This window comes from Carassius auratus, chromosome 35 (assembly GCF_003368295.1).
Source record: "Carassius auratus strain Wakin chromosome 35, ASM336829v1, whole genome shotgun sequence".
Taxonomy (NCBI): Eukaryota; Metazoa; Chordata; class Actinopteri; order Cypriniformes; family Cyprinidae; genus Carassius; species Carassius auratus.
In genome coordinates, this window is record NC_039277.1 from 17,227,798 (window position 1) to 17,246,482 (window position 18,685).

At 36.1% G+C, this 18,685-nt stretch overlaps 3 protein-coding genes across 4 annotated transcripts; 1 reads left to right on the top strand and 2 right to left on the bottom strand.

The window, feature by feature from the left end:
- The first annotated feature begins 119 nt into the window (after positions 1-119).
- Positions 120-2,371, top strand: ppiab (peptidylprolyl isomerase Ab (cyclophilin A)). Its single transcript, XM_026220419.1, has 5 exons — positions 120-324; positions 1,447-1,477; positions 1,567-1,655; positions 1,738-1,910; positions 2,058-2,371. Exons 1-5 carry the CDS (start codon positions 256-258, stop codon positions 2,188-2,190), a joined length of 495 nt encoding a protein of 164 aa, XP_026076204.1. The 5' UTR covers positions 120-255; the 3' UTR covers positions 2,191-2,371.
- Positions 2,241-8,641, bottom strand: LOC113054701 (RING finger protein 122-like). 2 transcript variants are annotated; one of them, XM_026220421.1, is made up of 6 exons: positions 8,412-8,641; positions 7,893-8,046; positions 7,399-7,444; positions 6,677-6,718; positions 6,479-6,561; positions 2,241-3,226 (listed from the first exon to the last, which is right to left on the bottom strand). In XM_026220421.1, exons 2-6 carry the CDS (start codon positions 8,000-8,002, stop codon positions 3,112-3,114), a joined length of 396 nt encoding a protein of 131 aa, XP_026076206.1. In that variant the 5' UTR covers positions 8,003-8,046; positions 8,412-8,641; the 3' UTR covers positions 2,241-3,111. The 2 variants fall into 2 exon arrangements, with proteins under 2 accessions (XP_026076206.1, XP_026076205.1); XM_026220420.1 differs by having other exon boundaries at positions 2,241-3,251.
- Positions 8,642-10,346: 1,705 nt separating this feature from the next.
- On the bottom strand, positions 10,347-18,478 carry LOC113054702 (dual specificity protein phosphatase 26-like). Its single transcript, XM_026220422.1, has 4 exons — positions 18,123-18,478; positions 13,770-13,982; positions 13,279-13,490; positions 10,347-12,615 (listed from the first exon to the last, which is right to left on the bottom strand). Exons 2-4 carry the CDS (start codon positions 13,946-13,948, stop codon positions 12,413-12,415), a joined length of 594 nt encoding a protein of 197 aa, XP_026076207.1. The 5' UTR covers positions 13,949-13,982; positions 18,123-18,478; the 3' UTR covers positions 10,347-12,412.
- Positions 18,479-18,685: the final 207 nt, after the last annotated feature.

Here is an 18,685-nt window from a genome sequence, read left to right on the forward strand (position 1 = left end):
GTCAATCAAACTCCCTCCTCCTGAGCTTTGCGTTCGAACACCGCAGTAAATTATTCATGTGCGCCGCCTCTGATTGGACGACGCGCGCGTCATTCAGCGGTTCCACGGCTTCATAGGTTCCAATTGAAAAAAAGGGCTGCGGGCTTCTTCTATATATTCCGTTTTCGCACGCAGCCTACTTCCCGGTGAGCTGCGGCATTTTGTAGGATTCGTTCGCTGACCAGCTACTAATACAAATAGATTTATTTTGCCATCATGTCCAATCCCAAAGTTTTTTTTGACATCACCATCGATGGGAAGAGTGCTGGGAGGATTGTAATGGAGGTAGGTCAATAGAATATAGATTGTAAAAAAAATTTTTTTCAGCCTTTTTTCTTTTTATCTATTGAGTGCGTTTATCAAACCTAGTTATATAAATTCGAACGACTTTGTAAAGTGTGTAGCATGTAAAGTGTAAGCATCAGTATTTAGAAATGGGCGTATGTGGGAGGCAATTTTGTTTCCCGCACCGAGCCGTATCCTTGTTACTTTTCGCCGTTTATCTGCTGCTACAATGTTTCAACGGAGCGCTGCGCCAGAATGTGGGTTAAACTGCTGTCAGTGACACGAGACTGACAGCTGAACGCACATGGCGGGGTTTTCAGTGATTACAGCGCGTGTTGCGCTGCACACGGCTTTTTTTTTTTTATACGGACGCCATTTTCACCATAATTTTTTTCACAACCCGAAGGTGCCATTTTTAAAAGGGAGGGAGGGGTGTATTATTTAGTTTAGCCGTCTAATAAAACATGTTCACCAGAACTTCTTCCCAAATTATAAGTAATGGAGTTGTTTCGAATGCGCAGACATGCATAATTACCGAGCAGCGTTACATTTTGAGCCAGTGCAGCAGAAATGCGAGTATACACGTGCAGTATCCGTTACTCGCGCGCTCTCGTCAATGTCGTGGTTTGCAGAGAAACGCGGAAGTCATGAGTTTAACCTGTTCTACGTCACATCAGCAGACACCGCTTTGTCCTGCTATTGTTTTTGTATTTTAATAGTTATGGTTTAAAATGTATACTTGTTGAAAAATAGAAAAAGGTTACTGCCTTCATACTTTAAAAATAAGTAATAAAGCTACCGCAAAGCCTTTAATCGATCCTTGTACAAAATGTACAAGACATTTACATGTAGGCTACAAGATTAAAATCACTATTTTATATAGGTGTGTGTATGTATGTTTTACGTTAAATCATTTTTATAGATGAGTGTTTATAGCAGTATATCTATAGAAAAAAGCTGATGTTGTCAATGTGACCAATTATTTTCGAATTAATTTTAAATATTTAGAAACGGAAGTCTATTGATATTTGAACACATACTCTGCAAAAAGCAGTTTTCTGTTAAAAACGCTTAGAGATTTCTTATTTTCTATCTCTGGTTTCCCCCCTCCTTTTGAAATAGCTGAGAGCTGATGTTGTACCCAAGACTGCTGGTAAGCATCTTTTTCCACATTAAACGGGTTTCTTACAAATAAATGTGAACTCTGTCTTCTCATGCATTAATATCTCTATATCTACACAGAGAACTTCCGTGCTTTGTGCACTGGTGAGAAGGGTTTTGGCTACAAGGGCTCTGGCTTTCATCGTGTCATCCCCAAATTCATGTGCCAGGTAAGATCTGAACCCCGTTATGTTATCAGATGCAATGATTCCTGCTCAAACTTATGTCAGTCAATGTCACTCCCCAAACTAGGGTGGCGACTTCACCAACCATAACGGAACTGGTGGAAAGTCCATCTACGGCAACAAGTTTGCGGATGAGAACTTCACCCTGAAGCATGGAGGGAAGGGAACCCTGTCTATGGCCAATGCCGGACCGAACACCAACGGCTCCCAGTTCTTCATCTGCACTGCTGATACTGCTTGGTAAACTTCTTCAAGATTACTATTTGAATGTTAGAGAAGAACCCTTAACATCCTTGGAACCTTTCCATTGCACTAAAGCTTTTTTAGAATGCAAAATTGTTTTGAGCATTTCAGTTTGTGGTTAGTGCTAAAGTTCTTTGTTTCCAGGCTCGATGGCAAACACGTCGTGTTCGGGAAAGTGGTCGAAGGAATGGACGTAGTGGATACCATGGAGTCTAAAGGAAGCAGCAGCGGGAAATGCTCGGCCAAGATCTTGATTGCTGATTGTGGCCAACTTTAATTGTTTCTTACTCCCCTAGCATTCCAACCATGCACATTTCTTTCATTCTATTTTTTTTTTTATTGCCATTCCTTAATGAAATGCTTATTCCATGTGTCATGGTCGTGTTTTATGTAATCTGATGGTTCCCAGGACACAATCTGTTAAACATGGATTAAAGATGGATCAAGATTCCCTTCAACAGGTTTTTGTACTTTTTCTTTTCTCGGAACAGACAGTTCAGCTTAACTGTTATATAAATCTGATACATTTAATTTAGCATGTGCTGATTATGCTCTTGTTATACACAAGTCTTCAAAAGTAGCCCATTAAAGTCTTTTGGTTCTAAAATGGCAGCGTTCTGCTGCAGCTCTTTCTAGTGGCCAGCAGGTGGCGGCACTTTAGTGCAGTGGTTCTCATAAGGATTAACTAAAAATAAAACCACAAAAGTTATTCGAAATAACGTCAATTAAGGCTTTATTTCAGCTGACTGTGGCAAATGGTTTCGTTTAATTTAAATTGATGTACTAAAACTAGTAAACTAATAAGATTAACTACATAGGGAAAACTATATTTAATAAACTCATTTGGGGGAAAAAAAAATACTAAAAGCCAAAGTAGTAATGTAATGACGCTAAAATAATTAACTTAAAGATTTCAAACTTGCAGTTTTTTATGTCCCACTAAATATAAATTAAGTGAATACTTGAAAATTATCTAAATGATTAACACCGGACACAGACAAAAAACCCCACAATATTGTATATAGACATTATGCAAACATTTTAAACAAAACGGACAAAGACTTTACAAATGATGCTTTGCAACAGCAGTATTTTTAAATAAACGTCCCTTTGTCTGAATTGTTCAAGATTAAAATGTAGCTTGAATCTCATTCGAAGTTAACCCTTAATGAGGTTCAAGTTTGGCAGAAAAGGAGGTTTAAAGCAGCTCATCCAGCAGGTTTCCCGGCCTGTGTGTTTGTCCCAGAGCAGCACTGATGGGGTTGTTGCACATGGGACATGAACATCTCACTTCCAGCCACTTCACCAGACACCTGGTAAGACAAATCAACAGAAACTCTATGCTGGAATTACTCTGGCCTGTTCACACCAAGGACGAAACCATAACAAAAATTCTCTAAATTGTGTAAATCATGTGTTTTAGGTTTGGTGACCTCATTCATTTAGTATTCTCTATAGATCCCGCCTCCTCACACGCCATGATTGGTTGATTATGTACAATGCCTGCACGGTTAAACTACTTTTCAATCATTACCTTGAGCAAGTATGAAAGCCAGTGCCCGGTTGCATGAACGAGCACCTTTAAGTTTTTCACTTAAGTATGAGACTTAAGGTGTGATTTTCCCCTTACATAAGAGAATAACTTAAGGGTATTACATATAATCAGGAGCGGATCTAGAAAAATATTGATAAGGGGGCAGGAATTTTTGAGGGATGGCAACATATGGCAGAAGTATATATACTGAGTTTAGTCACAGTTTAATGATAAATGGTATATGTACACACTACAAAAGGGCACAGGCTGCAATTTAAAAACTTAATCTCATGCAATGAATGTCTTGCATTTAAAACAGTTCATATAAGGAATACATGACCATACAATGTGATCTCACTTAATAGGAGATAGAGGTATGATAGATGTAATTATCACAGGAAAGGCATTAAGATTAAGACACAGATGATGAGTGGCAGATGTGTGAGAGGGGAAGCATACTGTTTTTGACTGTGACTGCATATACAAAACAAGAAACATAAAAAAAAAAAACAATAACAACACTTCTTCATATTCAGCAGGATTTACACCAGTGTCACATTTTAAAATTTGTTTCTCACAATTTTGGTTTTATTAAAGGTTCTCAGTTGCCAGATTTAAACACAGAAATGTGAATCTAACCAAATCAACCAGTCAAGAGATAGATTTAGCCTTAGATGTTATATGAATATGGTCCTGAAGTATAGGTTTTATTAGCAGACAATAATAATAAATAAACATTATAGGCACAATACAAATGTACTTTTAGAAATTGTTTTTGAAAAATATGGTGTTATTGTTTTGCCGATTTTAAATTTAAACATTATGAAAACTTGTGTGAGATTCCTTTAAAATAACGTTTTAGACTTTTTTTTTAAAGTATATTTTACTGTGTAATTTCTTACATAATTTCTTTGAGTTAGACCGAACTTTTATTTTGGTGGGTTTCTAGACAGAGTTTCTGTGTTTTAAAATAAACTATTATTATTATTATTAGCTATTAGGCCTACTTGAAGTATAGCATCCTCTACTGTGCAATAGTACTATATCTCTGTTTACATTAAGTAAAATTTTATTTTGACATGTTGTCGTAAAGACATTGCAGTTTCTGTCTGTGTATATGATACGAGTGAATGACGATAGTTTTAATCTTTTAATCAAATGAAATGGTGAAATCCTCTCATAGCTCGCTGGCATCATTTGTCAATATAGTGAAGAGCTGAAAAACTGTGTGTGTGTGTGTGTGTGTGTGTGTGTGTGTGTGTGTGTGTATGTAGTAGAGCAGGGTTTTTTTAAACTGTGGGTCACAGAATGGAACAAGGTGCGTCGCACAAAGTCACTTAGCTGCAGCTAAATTCGCGTTTCATGACACACTCACACAGTTCAGTCTAGGGGAGCACGAAAGTGACGAATGGTGCGGGGCCGAGAGCCATGGGAATGGAGCGAGGGCTGGAGTGAGTTCGTCCGTCCCCGGCAACTCACTCCAGCCCACCGCCTCGAGTCGAGCATCCTCGGTGGCAGACTCCTTTCACCCCAGCGGCGAGGAATCTTCGGCAGCGCGTCCCTCCTTCCTCCCGGGCTTCGGCACCAGTGTAACACATTAAAAACTTCACAATCATGGGAAGGAGGAAGCGGGAACCGACGGACAATCAAACGACCAAACACAAAATAAAGTCCATGCCTGGTCCTCTCTCGTCCTTCACTGTCGTTTCTCCCGATCTCCTCCGTGGGACTCGAGACCAGTGATGAGAGGAGCAGTTGTCGCTCATTTCCCAATCACTCCTGCGGCCTCGCTCTGTTCCCACGGCTCTCTGCCCCGCCCCACTCCCCAAAGCCTACCAACATTAATCACGAACTGCAATATCCTTTCGAATTGCAATCAAGTCCGCGTGTTTTAATAACGTGTTTTAAGGTTCTATCGGTCTGAATTATTAAAGAGGAAAAAAAATTGCTCACTTTAATACACTATATTCTGCATGAGATTGCATACACCAGAAAATTCAAATGTTACGAAAACGGTTTCAGGTAGGCCATGTTCATTCATTTCTATCGTCCGTTTGAACTCTGCACTTTTTTTCGTTCGGGAAACGGTTTGTAAAAATCATTTAACATGTAGAGGGTGAGAAGGGCACAAACGCAGGATTAATTGTAACACTACAAGATTTAAACATTTCCACATAACAAAATGTACAAAAATTCGCAATATTTCCTTGACGTATATTTTCCCTGTTTAGAGAAACATTTGCCACAGTTCAGAAATCTTTTGAAGATATTGCTGAACATTTATTTAACCATTGCAAAAATAAATTTCCGCCTGAACTAAATGTCATCCAGTTTTTTTTTTTTTTTTGTTTATTTAAAACGAGACACGTTTATTATTATTTTATTTTACCTATTCCATCAATCTCCAAACTGTTTTAGATAGTTCTGCTTTGTTTCTTATGCTTTTCAAAAAAAAAAAAAAAAAAAAAAGTGTTGGATTGTGCTCCGTTCTCGCGGGACACACACGGAAGGATCGTGAATGCATTTTCTGCGACAAAACACAGCAGCGCAGATTACAGTTCACTGGAGTCAGCCTGTTTCACGTTTTTATAGACACTAAATATTTTAACATCTGTAAACAAAAATTTTAACTTAAATATTAGTAGTGCTTTTTTCAGTTGTAGCCTACTCTAAAATAAAATTATTTTTCTTAAATACTTAATTTCTGTCATCAAACTTTTATTAAGATTAGAACAACTTTTCCCAGCAGATGGACGCAAAAACATTGACAGCCAATCAGAATCCACCCTTAAAGCGACACATACACAACGGTTGTGCGTGCTCGTAATAATAAACGTAACGTTAGCGTTATCTTCATTTGGTGTGTGTGTGCGCTAAAATAATTAACATTACTCCTCTTTATAGGTCTTGTTCTCGGTGTGAACGGGTTTTCAGGGTTATGAGGCACAGCCAGGGTGTATTTGCTTCAATGAAGCTCTTTTATTTAATAGCATTAGCATGATAAAAGGCATCAGACGGATTATGGATTTACCTCTTGTGAAAGGCGTGTTGGCATGGCAACACTCCAAGCTCATCCTTTGTCCTGAAGTCCTCCAAACAGACTGCACATGTTAACTGAGAAAACAAAATGTACAGGAGGGAATATCAGGTTTGAAGAGTCTCAGGATTGAGGAGTAGTCAAATATCTTTAGCCATTGTGATAACATGTAACTTAAAACAAAACTTTTACCACATGTGCATGTAACCATGTTGTTTCATTTTCAAATACAACCTGTAATGCAAAACACAGTCGATTATCTTTTGTTTTAAAATATAGTGGCAGCAAACAGTTTTTAGACACTTCTTAGACACAGTTGATGCAACATTAACAATTATGACATCGTTGCCTTTTGTAAAGCAGCTTATAGCTGAAATAAACTCATCTGAACTGAATTGAACCAATACTGACTGGGGCTCTATAATGACATTTATTATCTTAAGTAAAGCTGATTTATAGTTGAAACTATCTCATATTTGAATTTTGCGTAAATTATTTGGCTATTTTCCTGTTGATACTGTTAAGTTGCTTATAAAACAATCCCTATTTTATAAAACTCTATATAAATAAAGCAGACTTTACTTCATTGACACAAAAACGTATGCATTAAAAATAAAAAATAACAAAGTGCCATTAATTTAGAAATGGCACAAGCACTTTCTAAGCCAATTTTCTCTGTTGGCAGTACGTTTGAAAATGAAGTTATGTGTTTCATTTTAGCGAATGTGATTATAGCTTATGTGATTTTCTACACCTGTGGTTCCTCTAAAGGACACCTGTGTGAACTTCAAACATCCACTAAAAATCACCAAAGCACCAGCAGATTCGAAGCGAGACTCTAGTGAAGAGATGTTTTTAAGTGTGATGTAAGTGTCAAATACTTTCTGATGATATTATTTATAATATGCACTCACCAGCTTGTATCCAGCTCTCACATTGTAAGCTTGATGTCTCAGTTTACTGCAAAGATAAACAGGCAAAACCATTAATTAAAGGGTTGATTAAATATTTCAAAATTTAAAAAGTATAAATATTATACAAATGTATTTTATTATTATTTATTATTTCTCTAGGCATCAGTAGTACAGGCAAAGGTTGTGTTGTATGTTTCTAAACACAAATTTGGCAAGGGAGGGTTAGTTCAAAAGCCTTTTGTCAAAAATAGCATTGTGAACAAAAAGCACAGAGATGCAATCTAGTCCTGAATTGTTCAAGTTCGGAAGTGCGTGAGGACAGTGGAAGTCGCTTCTGCTCTGCAGCTGTCAGTCTGTCACAGGGAAATACTGATGAATTCCAGTCACAAAGAAGGGTTTTACTTTTAGAAACGTCATTCAGGATCGGCATGGTCCAAAAGGGCTGTTCTGTTAAACTATCACACATTTAGTCACAATATTACAGTCACACTTACCTTATAAAGAAGCAGCAGAATATAAGGCTTAAAACAAAGACCAAGATCCCAGAGCCAAAGATGACCACATAGATATTGAGAGGGAGTTCCTGAGAGGTCACTGGAGGCATGGTGTTTTAAATATGAATCATTTCCTGAAGATGAAAAAGAAGCCCTGAAAAAAAGTCACAAATAATTGATATGCCATTTATGGAAAATTAGGTGATTATTTGTAAGCCAAAAACATACCATAACCAGTAACAATATCCAGTTCCAGAATATGAGCCTGAACAAGCTTAAAACAATATCTATCAAATTTTTAAATTAGAAAACCAAAGAAAAAAAAAAAACATTAAAAGTCTTTAAAGCAGACAGCATTTATTAAAAAAAGTTGGCATTTTTTTTACAAATAAAAAATTATATATATATATATATATATATATATATATATATATATATATATATATATATATATATATATATATATATATATATATACGAATTTACAATATTAAATGGTCATTTAAAAATAAACCTCACCATTATAAACAGGCTCCTGAGTGTCTTCACGTCAGTGTTTATTCTTCATACTCGGTTTTAAGTCTCACGAATCAAGCGTCAAATGACTCAAATGAATCACTAACTGTTTATTCACATCTACATGTTCGAGAGCCTGTGAGTGTGAATAAAATACCCCCGACCGGATCACGGAGATCAAACAATGTAATGGACCGCTGAAAGAAAGAAATATACACATGCACAAGAAAACAATAGGCTGAAACTCCGCCTGTAATTTAGGAGGCGGAGCCTAAATATCACACTCATTAATTATTCAGTGATTCACTCCGTAAAAAGACACAGTAATAATAAATCATTATATGGTATAATTAGTATAAATATATTTTATTAACAGACTAGTATAGAAATATTAGTATAAGTATAACTAAATAGTAGCTTTAATATACAACAAAAAACGTTTGTGACCTCTAAAATACATGTTTTTGAATGAATAGCTTTTAAAATATAATATTGTTTTAAAAAAAAGGGATAAACATCTCTTAACCCAAACAAAGTTTATTTCAAACTGATTTATTTGAAAATGAATAAACAAATCACAGTCAAAGCCTCCTAATTTTGTTTTTAATTTTTAAAGCAACATTATGAAAGAATCCCAATAGACAAACTATGTTGTTTTTTTGTTTGTTTTTTTTACTTTTTTTTTTAATATATATTTTTATTGGTATTTAACAAGACAGTAAGTAATGATTCATTCAGTAAAAATAAGATATTTGTTGTACAATATTAGCCCCAGAGAAAATGAAGGAGATTTTAAAAGGCATGTTAAGAAAGAAATTTGACCGTTTTTAAGGAAAATATGGGTCAGTGGCTTTAGAGTGTTTGGATGCTGGGAGCGTTCATGCTGACTCAGTGAGTTATTAGTTCACATCCTCTTGACACTAACTTAGTTCAACCCGGACCATAATATGTTGAACATAGTATGTCAAACATGACAGTAGATTTTCCCCCCATTTTATTTTATTGCTTTTTAACTACGTAATTACTAAAATTAATTAATTAGGTTATTGAAAGTATCTCTGTAGTGTAGTGCATTAGTAGTTTCTCTTTTAACATTTTTAAATCACAAACTATTGATTCCTATAGTCCTCACCAACCTCCTTTATTCAGAAGCAAACAGACCTAAACATTCAGTGTTTCTCTGTCAACTTTCAGCTCTGCTCTCTGACAAACAAGACTTTAACAAAGGTTAAATGACACTGCAGTGCAACATTCAACAAGGCTTCAAAATTCTCTACTAAATTGACTAACAGTAAGTTAGTCAATTTAAATGTGAATACTTTTTTCAAAATGAAAAAAAAAAAAATGTAATTCAACATGCTCTACCTTTTGAATAACATAACCACATGGCTGGAGCTATATTAAGGGTTTTAAAGCAATAGTTCACCCAAAAATTAAAAGTTGCTGAAAATGTGCCCAGCTTCAAGTCAACCAAGATGTAAATGAGTTTATTTTTCCATCAGAATAGGTTTGGAGAAATGTAGCATTAAATCACTTGCTCACAAGTGGATCCTCTGCAAAGCAGCTGATAAAAACATCAGGATATTTCACAAATAATCCACACCACTCCTGTCCATCAGTTAATGTCTTGTGAAGGGAAAAACTGTGAGTTTGTAAGAAACAAACTCATCATAAAGAAGTTTTTAATTTCAAACCGTGTTAGTGTTTTTTTTTTTAATCAAGTAAACTAGTATACACAAAGCATTTTATTCTTCTCAATATAACATACAAAAAAATAAAACGCACAAAAATAAATAAATAAAAACAGTTGCATAATGGCTTTTTTTGCTTTTTCATATTTTGTGAGAAAAATAAATAAAATCTGTTTTGCTGGGAAAAAATACTTTAAACAGCCATGCATAAACAGCCCTTTCCAGATAAAGCACAAAATCAACTTGAAAGATGAAATAATGTTTATTAGATTTCATGTACATTATTAATAAATTAACAATGCTTTTGAATTCTGTTGAACACCTCATTTTGTCTCCGGCTGCATGCTCCATAACTCAGAAATTTGGTCCGAAACAAGTTTAATCTCTGAGCGACCCACACTTGTTCTTAAGACACAAACTGGCGTGTAGTTTAGATCCACGTGCAGTGGAAGGGATCTGCAGTCCAGGCAGTAGTTCAGCTCCAGTTTTTGCAGTGAATATTTGTTAAGTGTTATGATGACAAACACAATCACAGATACAATAAACAGCTGTCCCCAATAATTCAATTGTACAGAAATGACAATAATACTAGCACACTGTAATTTATACAGCTACAGTCGGTTCATATACTGCACTTGAGGATTTGCTGGATTTGTAAGGCTGCACTTTAGCTACTCTATATTACAATACCAAACAAAACTAGTTAAAAGAGACAACTAGGATGATTTGAAACAATTAGAATACTTCACATGACATTCTTTTGTATTTATACAAAGCACACATCAATAAGTTATTGTGTAACAAAACTGACTGTAATTTGCATATAGTCTTGTGTACACTAGAGCTCATATCACATGATCTGATTCACTGTGATGAATGTGACCAGCTATATTACCTACAATGATTGCAAATTTCAACTTAAATGTCGATAGATCATCACGGGGTGTTCTGGACAGTCATTATGGTACGATTTTTTGGTACGTTGTTCTGGGTTGTTGCTAGGGTGCTGTTGGCAGTTTCACTCTTAATTGTTGCTAGGTGGTTGTCCTGTCACTATATTTTTCTAAGTGATTGGGGTTCTGTGGGAGTTGATAATGGATTGTTCAGGCAGAAATCCAGTTTTTCCATTGTTTTTCTTGTAGTAATAGCGTTCTAAATATCAGCGCTAAATTCATCCATTTAAAAAACTATGAACCTTGCTTTTTCCTATATTCCACCACACTGCGTCTCCCCTTTCTAAATGTGAAAAAACCCATTCTGTGTGAATGGCTCCAAATATGTTTTTGCATTCAACTGCGCTTTCAAGTGATCCAACACATGCAAATTTATAACAAAACTGCAATTCTGCATTATCGTTCATGCTGGAAGCTCAAATCTCGCCAAATCTGAATACTTATGGTTGCATGTTGTCTTCAAATCTTTAGTATGAGCAATAGCAACAGGTTCTTGCTTATAGGGATAGCTCACCCAAAAATGAAAATGACTTTGAGATTTACTCACCTTCAAGCCATCCTATGTGTAAATGACTTCAGACGAATCCAATCAGATATTTTTCAATAGTCCAAAAAAAGTTAAATAAAGTGCATCCATTCAACGCACATACAACAGTTAGCAGAAGCTAGAGATTATTGTTTATAAAGTTTAAAATATGAATATTCTTCTTACAAAAACATATAAATTCGGTCCAGGAGATCTGTATTCACCCCCCAGAGCCGTGTGGGACACCTTTTTTATGATGGATAGATGTGCTTTATTGGATTTCTTTTGGACTATTAAAAAATTCAACCCAATGACTGCCATTATAAAGCATGGATTAGCCTGGACATTTTTTAATATAACTCTGATTGGATTCATCCGAAAGTAGAAAGTCATGTATATCTAGGATGCCTTAAGGAAATATTAGGGTAAATAAAAATTTTGGATGAATATGCCTTTAAGATCTGTTCAAGATAGCAGATGCTTTTGTCAAACTTAAAAAATTAAACTTGCGTTTTAAATGCAAAAACATGTTGAGTGTGGATAGCCCCCTTAAGCATTCCTTCTCAATTTAATGAAAGCATGCATGTTATTCTCTATGGTAATTAACATTTCAGTGGGTAGACACATGAACAGATGTGAACATTTAACAGTGAATAAGGCATTACACACATTTCTAGAGGTCCTGATGTAATAAGGCATTTCTACTGAGCGCAGAAGGACAGCTGGATTAAACTCAATGTGTGTAAGGATACTCTGCTCTCATTTACTGCAATACAAACACATTAGGTAAAGGCCTGGGCCAAAATGGTTGAAATTTAGATACTACGAGTGGCTTTATGTTACATTGCGGCTGGCACGGAGTATGCCATCCAGACCATTGAGCTGACGTAGGAAACCGCGGTTCGGCGTGACGCCGCGGTGGTCCTTCACGGTCTTGATGGCATCCACTAAAGTCATGTTCTGCCGAATCATGAGATAGGCCAGAACCAATGTAGCAGATCTGCTCAGCCCGACAGCACAATGCACAAGAACCGTTCCTACAAAATAAAAGTCACCGTGTCAAAATATTCACGTGAATGACAAAAGTCAAATTCAAAAATGCACACAGCAAATATTCATATAAAGTTTTCAACTTTTGTTAAAAGTATACTGATTATTTAATTGGTTTTTAAAATTAAAAAAAAAAATGTATTGCGTTCTTTGAGGATTTTTGGACTACATTCATATGCACACTTACACACACACACACACACACACAGTCATAGTCTCGTTGCCCTATCAAAATGTTTAAATATTTATATAGGTATATATATATTTGCAGTAAACTTTAAATGTATAGTTTTGTATTGATACATTAAAAAACTTGACATTCTTTTATATTTCACAGCAGTTTTTAATTTCTGTAATTTGCAATGCTTCAAGGGATTGTAGTTCTTTTACTTTTTTTGCTTCAAATAAAAGTTTGTTGTTATTCACCTCATGGCTAATTGGTTTGGTTCATGACTTAAAATGCTGTAACAAACCCAACAGTGATTTAAAAAAACAATCTTTATGGGAGAAATGAATGGAAAAAATACTTTGCACTGGCATGGCTCTAATGCACTCTATGGCATCACCAGGCTGTAAAAACTGTTCTGCTTTTGATCTGAATAAGACCTGGACACTTCAGGTTGATAGAAATAATCCGCTTTTGAACTGACCTCCAGAACTAAGGGCTCTGTGAATGAACTCGGCCGCTGGGTAGAAGTTGACGCTCATGTCGAATGAGGGCGAGTCGTGGGCCTCAATGCCGTGATACGTGATGTTCATGCCAGTGTAACACTCTGCACCACCTCTCCATTTGCTCTGAGCACAGTTGAGGATGTGTGTGATCCCCAGCTTGACAAGTTCTTTACGGTTTGAGGCAATTTCTCTGCAAATTTAAGTGAAAATTTGTGCATAGTTCAACATTTACTGGCAATTTCTAATTTGCTCATCTATACAGGAGAAAGGTTCACTCTTTTACTTCTATTTAGTATGCTATGTCATGCTTTGTTACATGGATCATAAAATGCCTTGCTTTGTATAATGCATTATATCAGTTTTTGTTTGAAAAATTCAATACTAATATTTTGTATAAGCCTCTAAAACATAATCTTGTGTTCAACATCCCGTATATGGCCAAAGCTGCAGATATTCATGGGCTACTCACTGGTCCCCTATGTAGAGTCTTGGCCACACTTCATCTGCATGATTACAGGCAGTTTTCCCCGTGTACAGCAGACGCTCAAGTTCAGACACAGTTAGTGAAGGAGAGCCTTTCTCCGAGTCCTTTCTGCTGGGAGATCTGGAATTACTCCGTGACCGGGACAGTCTGGACATGAAAGCCATCTGGACTGGCCTTCGGTGGAGCTATAAAATAACACTGAAAATATCCACAAAATAAAAGTAACAGTTTTAAACGTTAAAAGCATTTTTAAATACAAATTTAAAAAACGAAACATTTTTCAGGTTAAACAAATAAACTTTAAAATAAATGTAAAAAATAATTACCTATACTATCAAGAAAACAACAACCAATAAAAAATCTATTTTATATATTTGACATTATTACAATACTTTTATGTAAGTAATTTTCCATGAATTAAAACAAAGTACACTTCTCATAAGGTTAGTGCTTTTTGAGCATTTTTACATTTATTCCAAATCATTCTTTGATAGTTTTGCATCTTATTTTAAGTCTTCAAGTTCAACACTGTTATACCATTACTTTTTTTTTATCCTTTTGAATTATGAAAAATAAAATGTCATATGAAAAAAACCAGGGTGAGAAGATAAATGTAATGAATCTGTTTAAAATAAATCATTTGTAACACTTTAGTATAAGGCCAAATGTTAAAGAGTAATAACTAGTTGTTTATTAGCATGCCTATAATTAACAAATTAGGGGTTTATTGAGGCAAAAGTCATAGTTAATGGTTTGTTAATAGAAGAGAAATGGACTAATATAAGGTGTGACCAAATAACTTATTATCATATTTTTTAATTAAATCATTTTTAAAGAAATGTAACATTAACTTCACTTAATAGGAGTAAATTATATATATATATATATATATATATATATATATATATATATATATATATATATATATATATATATATATATATATATATATATATATATATAGAATTTCTTTCTAAATTACACCATTCATTTTCAGATAAAATGTACAAATGTATTACTTTAACTGCAGTAAAATCATAGGCTTCATTTTGAAAAATCAGATAATATTTTTTGGAACATCTGCGGTAATGACAATGATATGAAATTATAATTTTAACCAGTAGGTGGTCTTAGTGATCCACATATTATCTCAGTAATGCAATGCTCTATCAAAGTTAATTTCTATTTAGAAGTGATGATTTAGGATATATACTTAAATATACTTACCTGGAGAAACCAATATTTGTCAAAGATTGTCATCTTTAAATCCACATGTTTTGAAGTGTCTGTTTTTGCAGTAATGCCACGTTAGGCTTACAAAGAGTGATACAATCAAAAGACGGGGGATTCATTATTCTGCAGTTTATCATTTATTTAAAACATCAATATTTCGAAATTCTAATGCAGTAAACTAATAAAAAGTCAACAAGACAAGGGGAAATAATCAGATTACACCTTTTGCAATGGTAAAAAAGAAAACAAAAAAACAATAAGTAATAAATAAATGTAATAAACAGTATGGAAGCAGTAACTTAGCCTTATTTAAACCTTCTTTCTGCATGCTTGGCAGGAAGTAATCAGAACAGCGTGTGACCCGCAAATGTGCATGTTACACATCAAACTGGTTTTTATGTCCTTCTTTCGGTCAAAGATCTGACACCTTTTTCTCTTGCCTGGGGTCACTGGTGCGAGATGAGTGTCTTTGACTGGTGAAGAACTTTATTGAGCATCCATCACCATATTCTGAGAAGCTGGAGTACGGGGAATTTTCCCTTGTCTGTTCATGAGGAGCCACCAGAGCTCGCCCTAGTTCTTCCAAAAAGTCTCTCCTTCTATATTTCTTCCCTTTGTTCCATTAATTATTTATTTCCATCCACAGCACAAATGAATTGAAGGCAGAGACGTCCAACATGTTGAAAACCATCACCATGTGCCAATGTGACGTCTTCCTTTGACGTGTAAGTGGCAACACGCTGGAAATAAATTATATGTACACGATAACACCAAAGATTTAGCTTATCAACTGACAATTCATTCACTTCATGTGTTTCAGAAAATAAATACAGAGGATATAGAACAGAATCACCACCATTTAAATAATCACATTTCGTTGTTTTGCATCCTGAATTTTTTTGGCTGTTTGTTTGTTTTATCCAGCCTTTAGTCTGGTTGTAGTCTAGGATTATCTCTGGCTTCTTGTGATCTTTGTCACTTACTTTGGCATTTCTGTGAAAAGTGCTCATCAACAGCACATTTTTATTTTTTCTGGGACAGTAGGACACAAGAGTGTGTGTATCAGTGAAGGCGAACATGGATGATAATCGGACCCTGTCCTTCATGGACAGGAGCGCAGGTGGAAGCTCAGGTTTGTTTGATCTGACTGTTCCGATCATGGTCATGGTCCTTCGGAGCAGCTCCTTGTTAAGGTCAGATGAGGTGAAAAACATGACTTGGTAGCATGAAAAATTGGCCTTCTGTGTGCCATAAGCTACTCATGACCTGTCAGAATCAACAAACCAAAAAAGGCCTGCATGTCTGTCCAGTCCAAGTCCTTCCAGGTATCACGAAATACACGTTTCCCCTCTAAATCTAAATCTGGAAAAAACAATTCAAATGTTGATCTTATGTCTTCAGCATTGACACATGCCAGCCTGGTTGGTCCAGGGGTGCTTTTGATATGATGAGCTGGAAATCTCACTTGTTGTTTCTGAGGAAGAGGTGCTGGAGTCCACAATATTTTTCCGTTTTTGGACTGATAAGCTGCCTCCGTTTCAGCAGTGACCTCTGACTCTTCCTCTGACTCTTCTCCATCAGAAGAATGGTAGTCTGGGTCGAACTCTGTATTGTCCTCTGTTTCAGAAGCTTCATCAAAGAGTTCCAGCTCCAGCTCAGCTTCTCCATCCAGATCCCTTTCCTCTTCCATTCTGCCATCAAATGTCTTCTGTTGGGTTACGTCTCTTTGCTCCTCCATTCCTCCGTCATTGGTAGGGTTGAGTCTTTTTCCTCTTGCACCCTTTCATAACTCGTTGTCTCTAGAGTCACATCTCTTTTCACTTTCATCCCTCCATCACTCATTTTACGAAGAGTCCTGTTTTCATTCAGCATCTGACCCATCATTCCTTCACGTGTCATATGTAGGGTCGTGTCCCTTTCCTCTTTCATCCCTCCATCACTTGTTGTATATAGGGTCGTGTCCCTTTCATTGTTCTTAGCAACTAAACCGTCTCTCCGTTGTGCAGCTTCAGAATGAACTGCAAGCAAGGTCCAAGGAAGCCACATTTATAACCTTACAGTAAAACATGTATTTAAAACCACTTTGGAAGGACATTTTGCTGTCCTAACTATGAAAATGAACAGCTCAGTAATGGGCCAGATTACACTTCTCTTTAAATCTAATGATGTGTATTGGTTTGTGTGATAGTTATGGTCATTAGAGCCCTGCCTCGACAGCCTGATTCACTTTCCACACATAGTTAAACAGATTTTAAAACATAAATGAGAGATGGTTAGGTGTGTTCGACTTGCACTGCGCTGGGCAAACCGATATGACCTGAAGGAGTGCATATGCATGATTGTCTGACTAGAGACAATGCCGACGTCATCTACAACATCAAACTTTTATTATTGTACATGCATGCATTGTATTAAGTAGTAGTACATCAAGTTCTTAATGAAAAGTGTTCCTGCAGCTTCATGTAAAGGCCTGAACATCTATTTACAGGACAAATATTGCATCTAATCCACTTCATCTAATATAGCACACCACAACACCTCTTCCGACTGCAAGCAGCAAATCTCAAGAACCAAAGCTCACTTCAGAACCAAATAGGTCGAACTGATGGAGCTTGACTTGACCTATGTGGAACTAATGGGCTTGTGGCTAAAAGGGATCCAGCTACAGTCGGAAGTCAACAGTAAATTAAAATCCCTACCTATTAGATTGTGTTTTATTAATGTCTACTACACCTACCCCAACCGTGAACCTACCCCTTACAATAATGCAAATACAGTAATTATTGTTGTTCAGCGTGACTAAAATGACGCTATATTAATGTGTAGCCGCAGATGCATCCCTTCTAGTCCTAACCACCTAATTAAGTCGCATCTGCTTACAGCGATCGAGTGGAGCCCTAGGAGGGAAAAAACAAACAAAATGGCAGCAGCTGCAATGTGAAAAGATCATTCCACACGTGTTTGAGATCTTTGAAAATAAGTATCTCAAATGCAGATGTATTTTCCTTCTGTGTAAAATGATGAACGCATCATGATACTCGAAATATCGCCGCTAAACAATAAACGTCTGTGAGGAATTCAAATCAAGCTTCGTATGCATCTTACCTTATGGTCTGTATTTTGCACAAATCCTTTGTGGAGTCCTTTGGTTTCCCTTTCTTTCTCTTGTATTGCAGAAGCTCTCGGTCTGCTTGAGGAACACACTCACTGATGTATGTGATTAGCGCGCGGCAGCAGCGCTGCATTCAGACGAAAACATTACGGTGATACTAACTACAAGATCTATAGTCTATCTATACTGTCTCTACGAGTTCAGTGGTACAGAATACAAACATCCGTCCGTATTATTGTAATGGGTCAGTACAGTGTCCAGTGCACGCGCCCTCTGGTGATGCACCTGCTCACAATCATGCAGATGTTGCACACAACAGAATACTGCCAGAATGTTCGATGAGGGCATTTGTAAATATGCATGCGACAATATTTCAATCAAAAACTAAAACATGGAAATCATCACCGTCGTGGGATGTATATTTTTAATGTAATGTTTACAAGGGGTTGAATATTGGATTCCATTAAACACTCATGTAAGCTGAATAAGGCGCAAATGAAACATATGCATACAAATTACTATTTGATAATCGTTTGTAGAGGAATGTATTGGCATG

Bases quoted from the DNA above. Each gene is read 5' to 3' on its own strand.
- ppiab (XM_026220419.1), top strand. From the start codon at position 256: ATGTCCAATCCCAAAGTTTTTTTTGACATCACCATCGATGGGAAGAGT. The intron at 1,478-1,566 runs GTAAGCATCTTT...ATATCTACACAG, and splicing joins TGTTGTACCCAAGACTGCTG to AGAACTTCCGTGCTTTGTGC. The intron at 1,911-2,057 runs GTAAACTTCTTC...CTTTGTTTCCAG, and splicing joins TGCACTGCTGATACTGCTTG to GCTCGATGGCAAACACGTCG.
- LOC113054701 (XM_026220420.1), bottom strand. From the start codon at position 8,002: ATGCCTCCAGTGACCTCTCAGGAACTCCCTCTCAATATCTATGTGGTC. The intron at 6,719-7,398 runs GTGAGTGCATAT...TTTGCATTACAG, and splicing joins TGAGAGCTGGATACAAGCTG to GTTGTATTTGAAAATGAAAC. The intron at 3,252-6,478 runs GTAAATCCATAA...ATTCCAGCATAG, and splicing joins CAACACGCCTTTCACAAGAG to AGTTTCTGTTGATTTGTCTT.
- LOC113054702 (XM_026220422.1), bottom strand. From the start codon at position 13,948: ATGGCTTTCATGTCCAGACTGTCCCGGTCACGGAGTAATTCCAGATCT. The intron at 13,491-13,769 runs GTGAGTAGCCCA...TTAAATTTGCAG, and splicing joins AGACTCTACATAGGGGACCA to AGAAATTGCCTCAAACCGTA. The intron at 12,616-13,278 runs GTCAGTTCAAAA...TTTATTTTGTAG, and splicing joins CAGAGCCCTTAGTTCTGGAG to GAACGGTTCTTGTGCATTGT.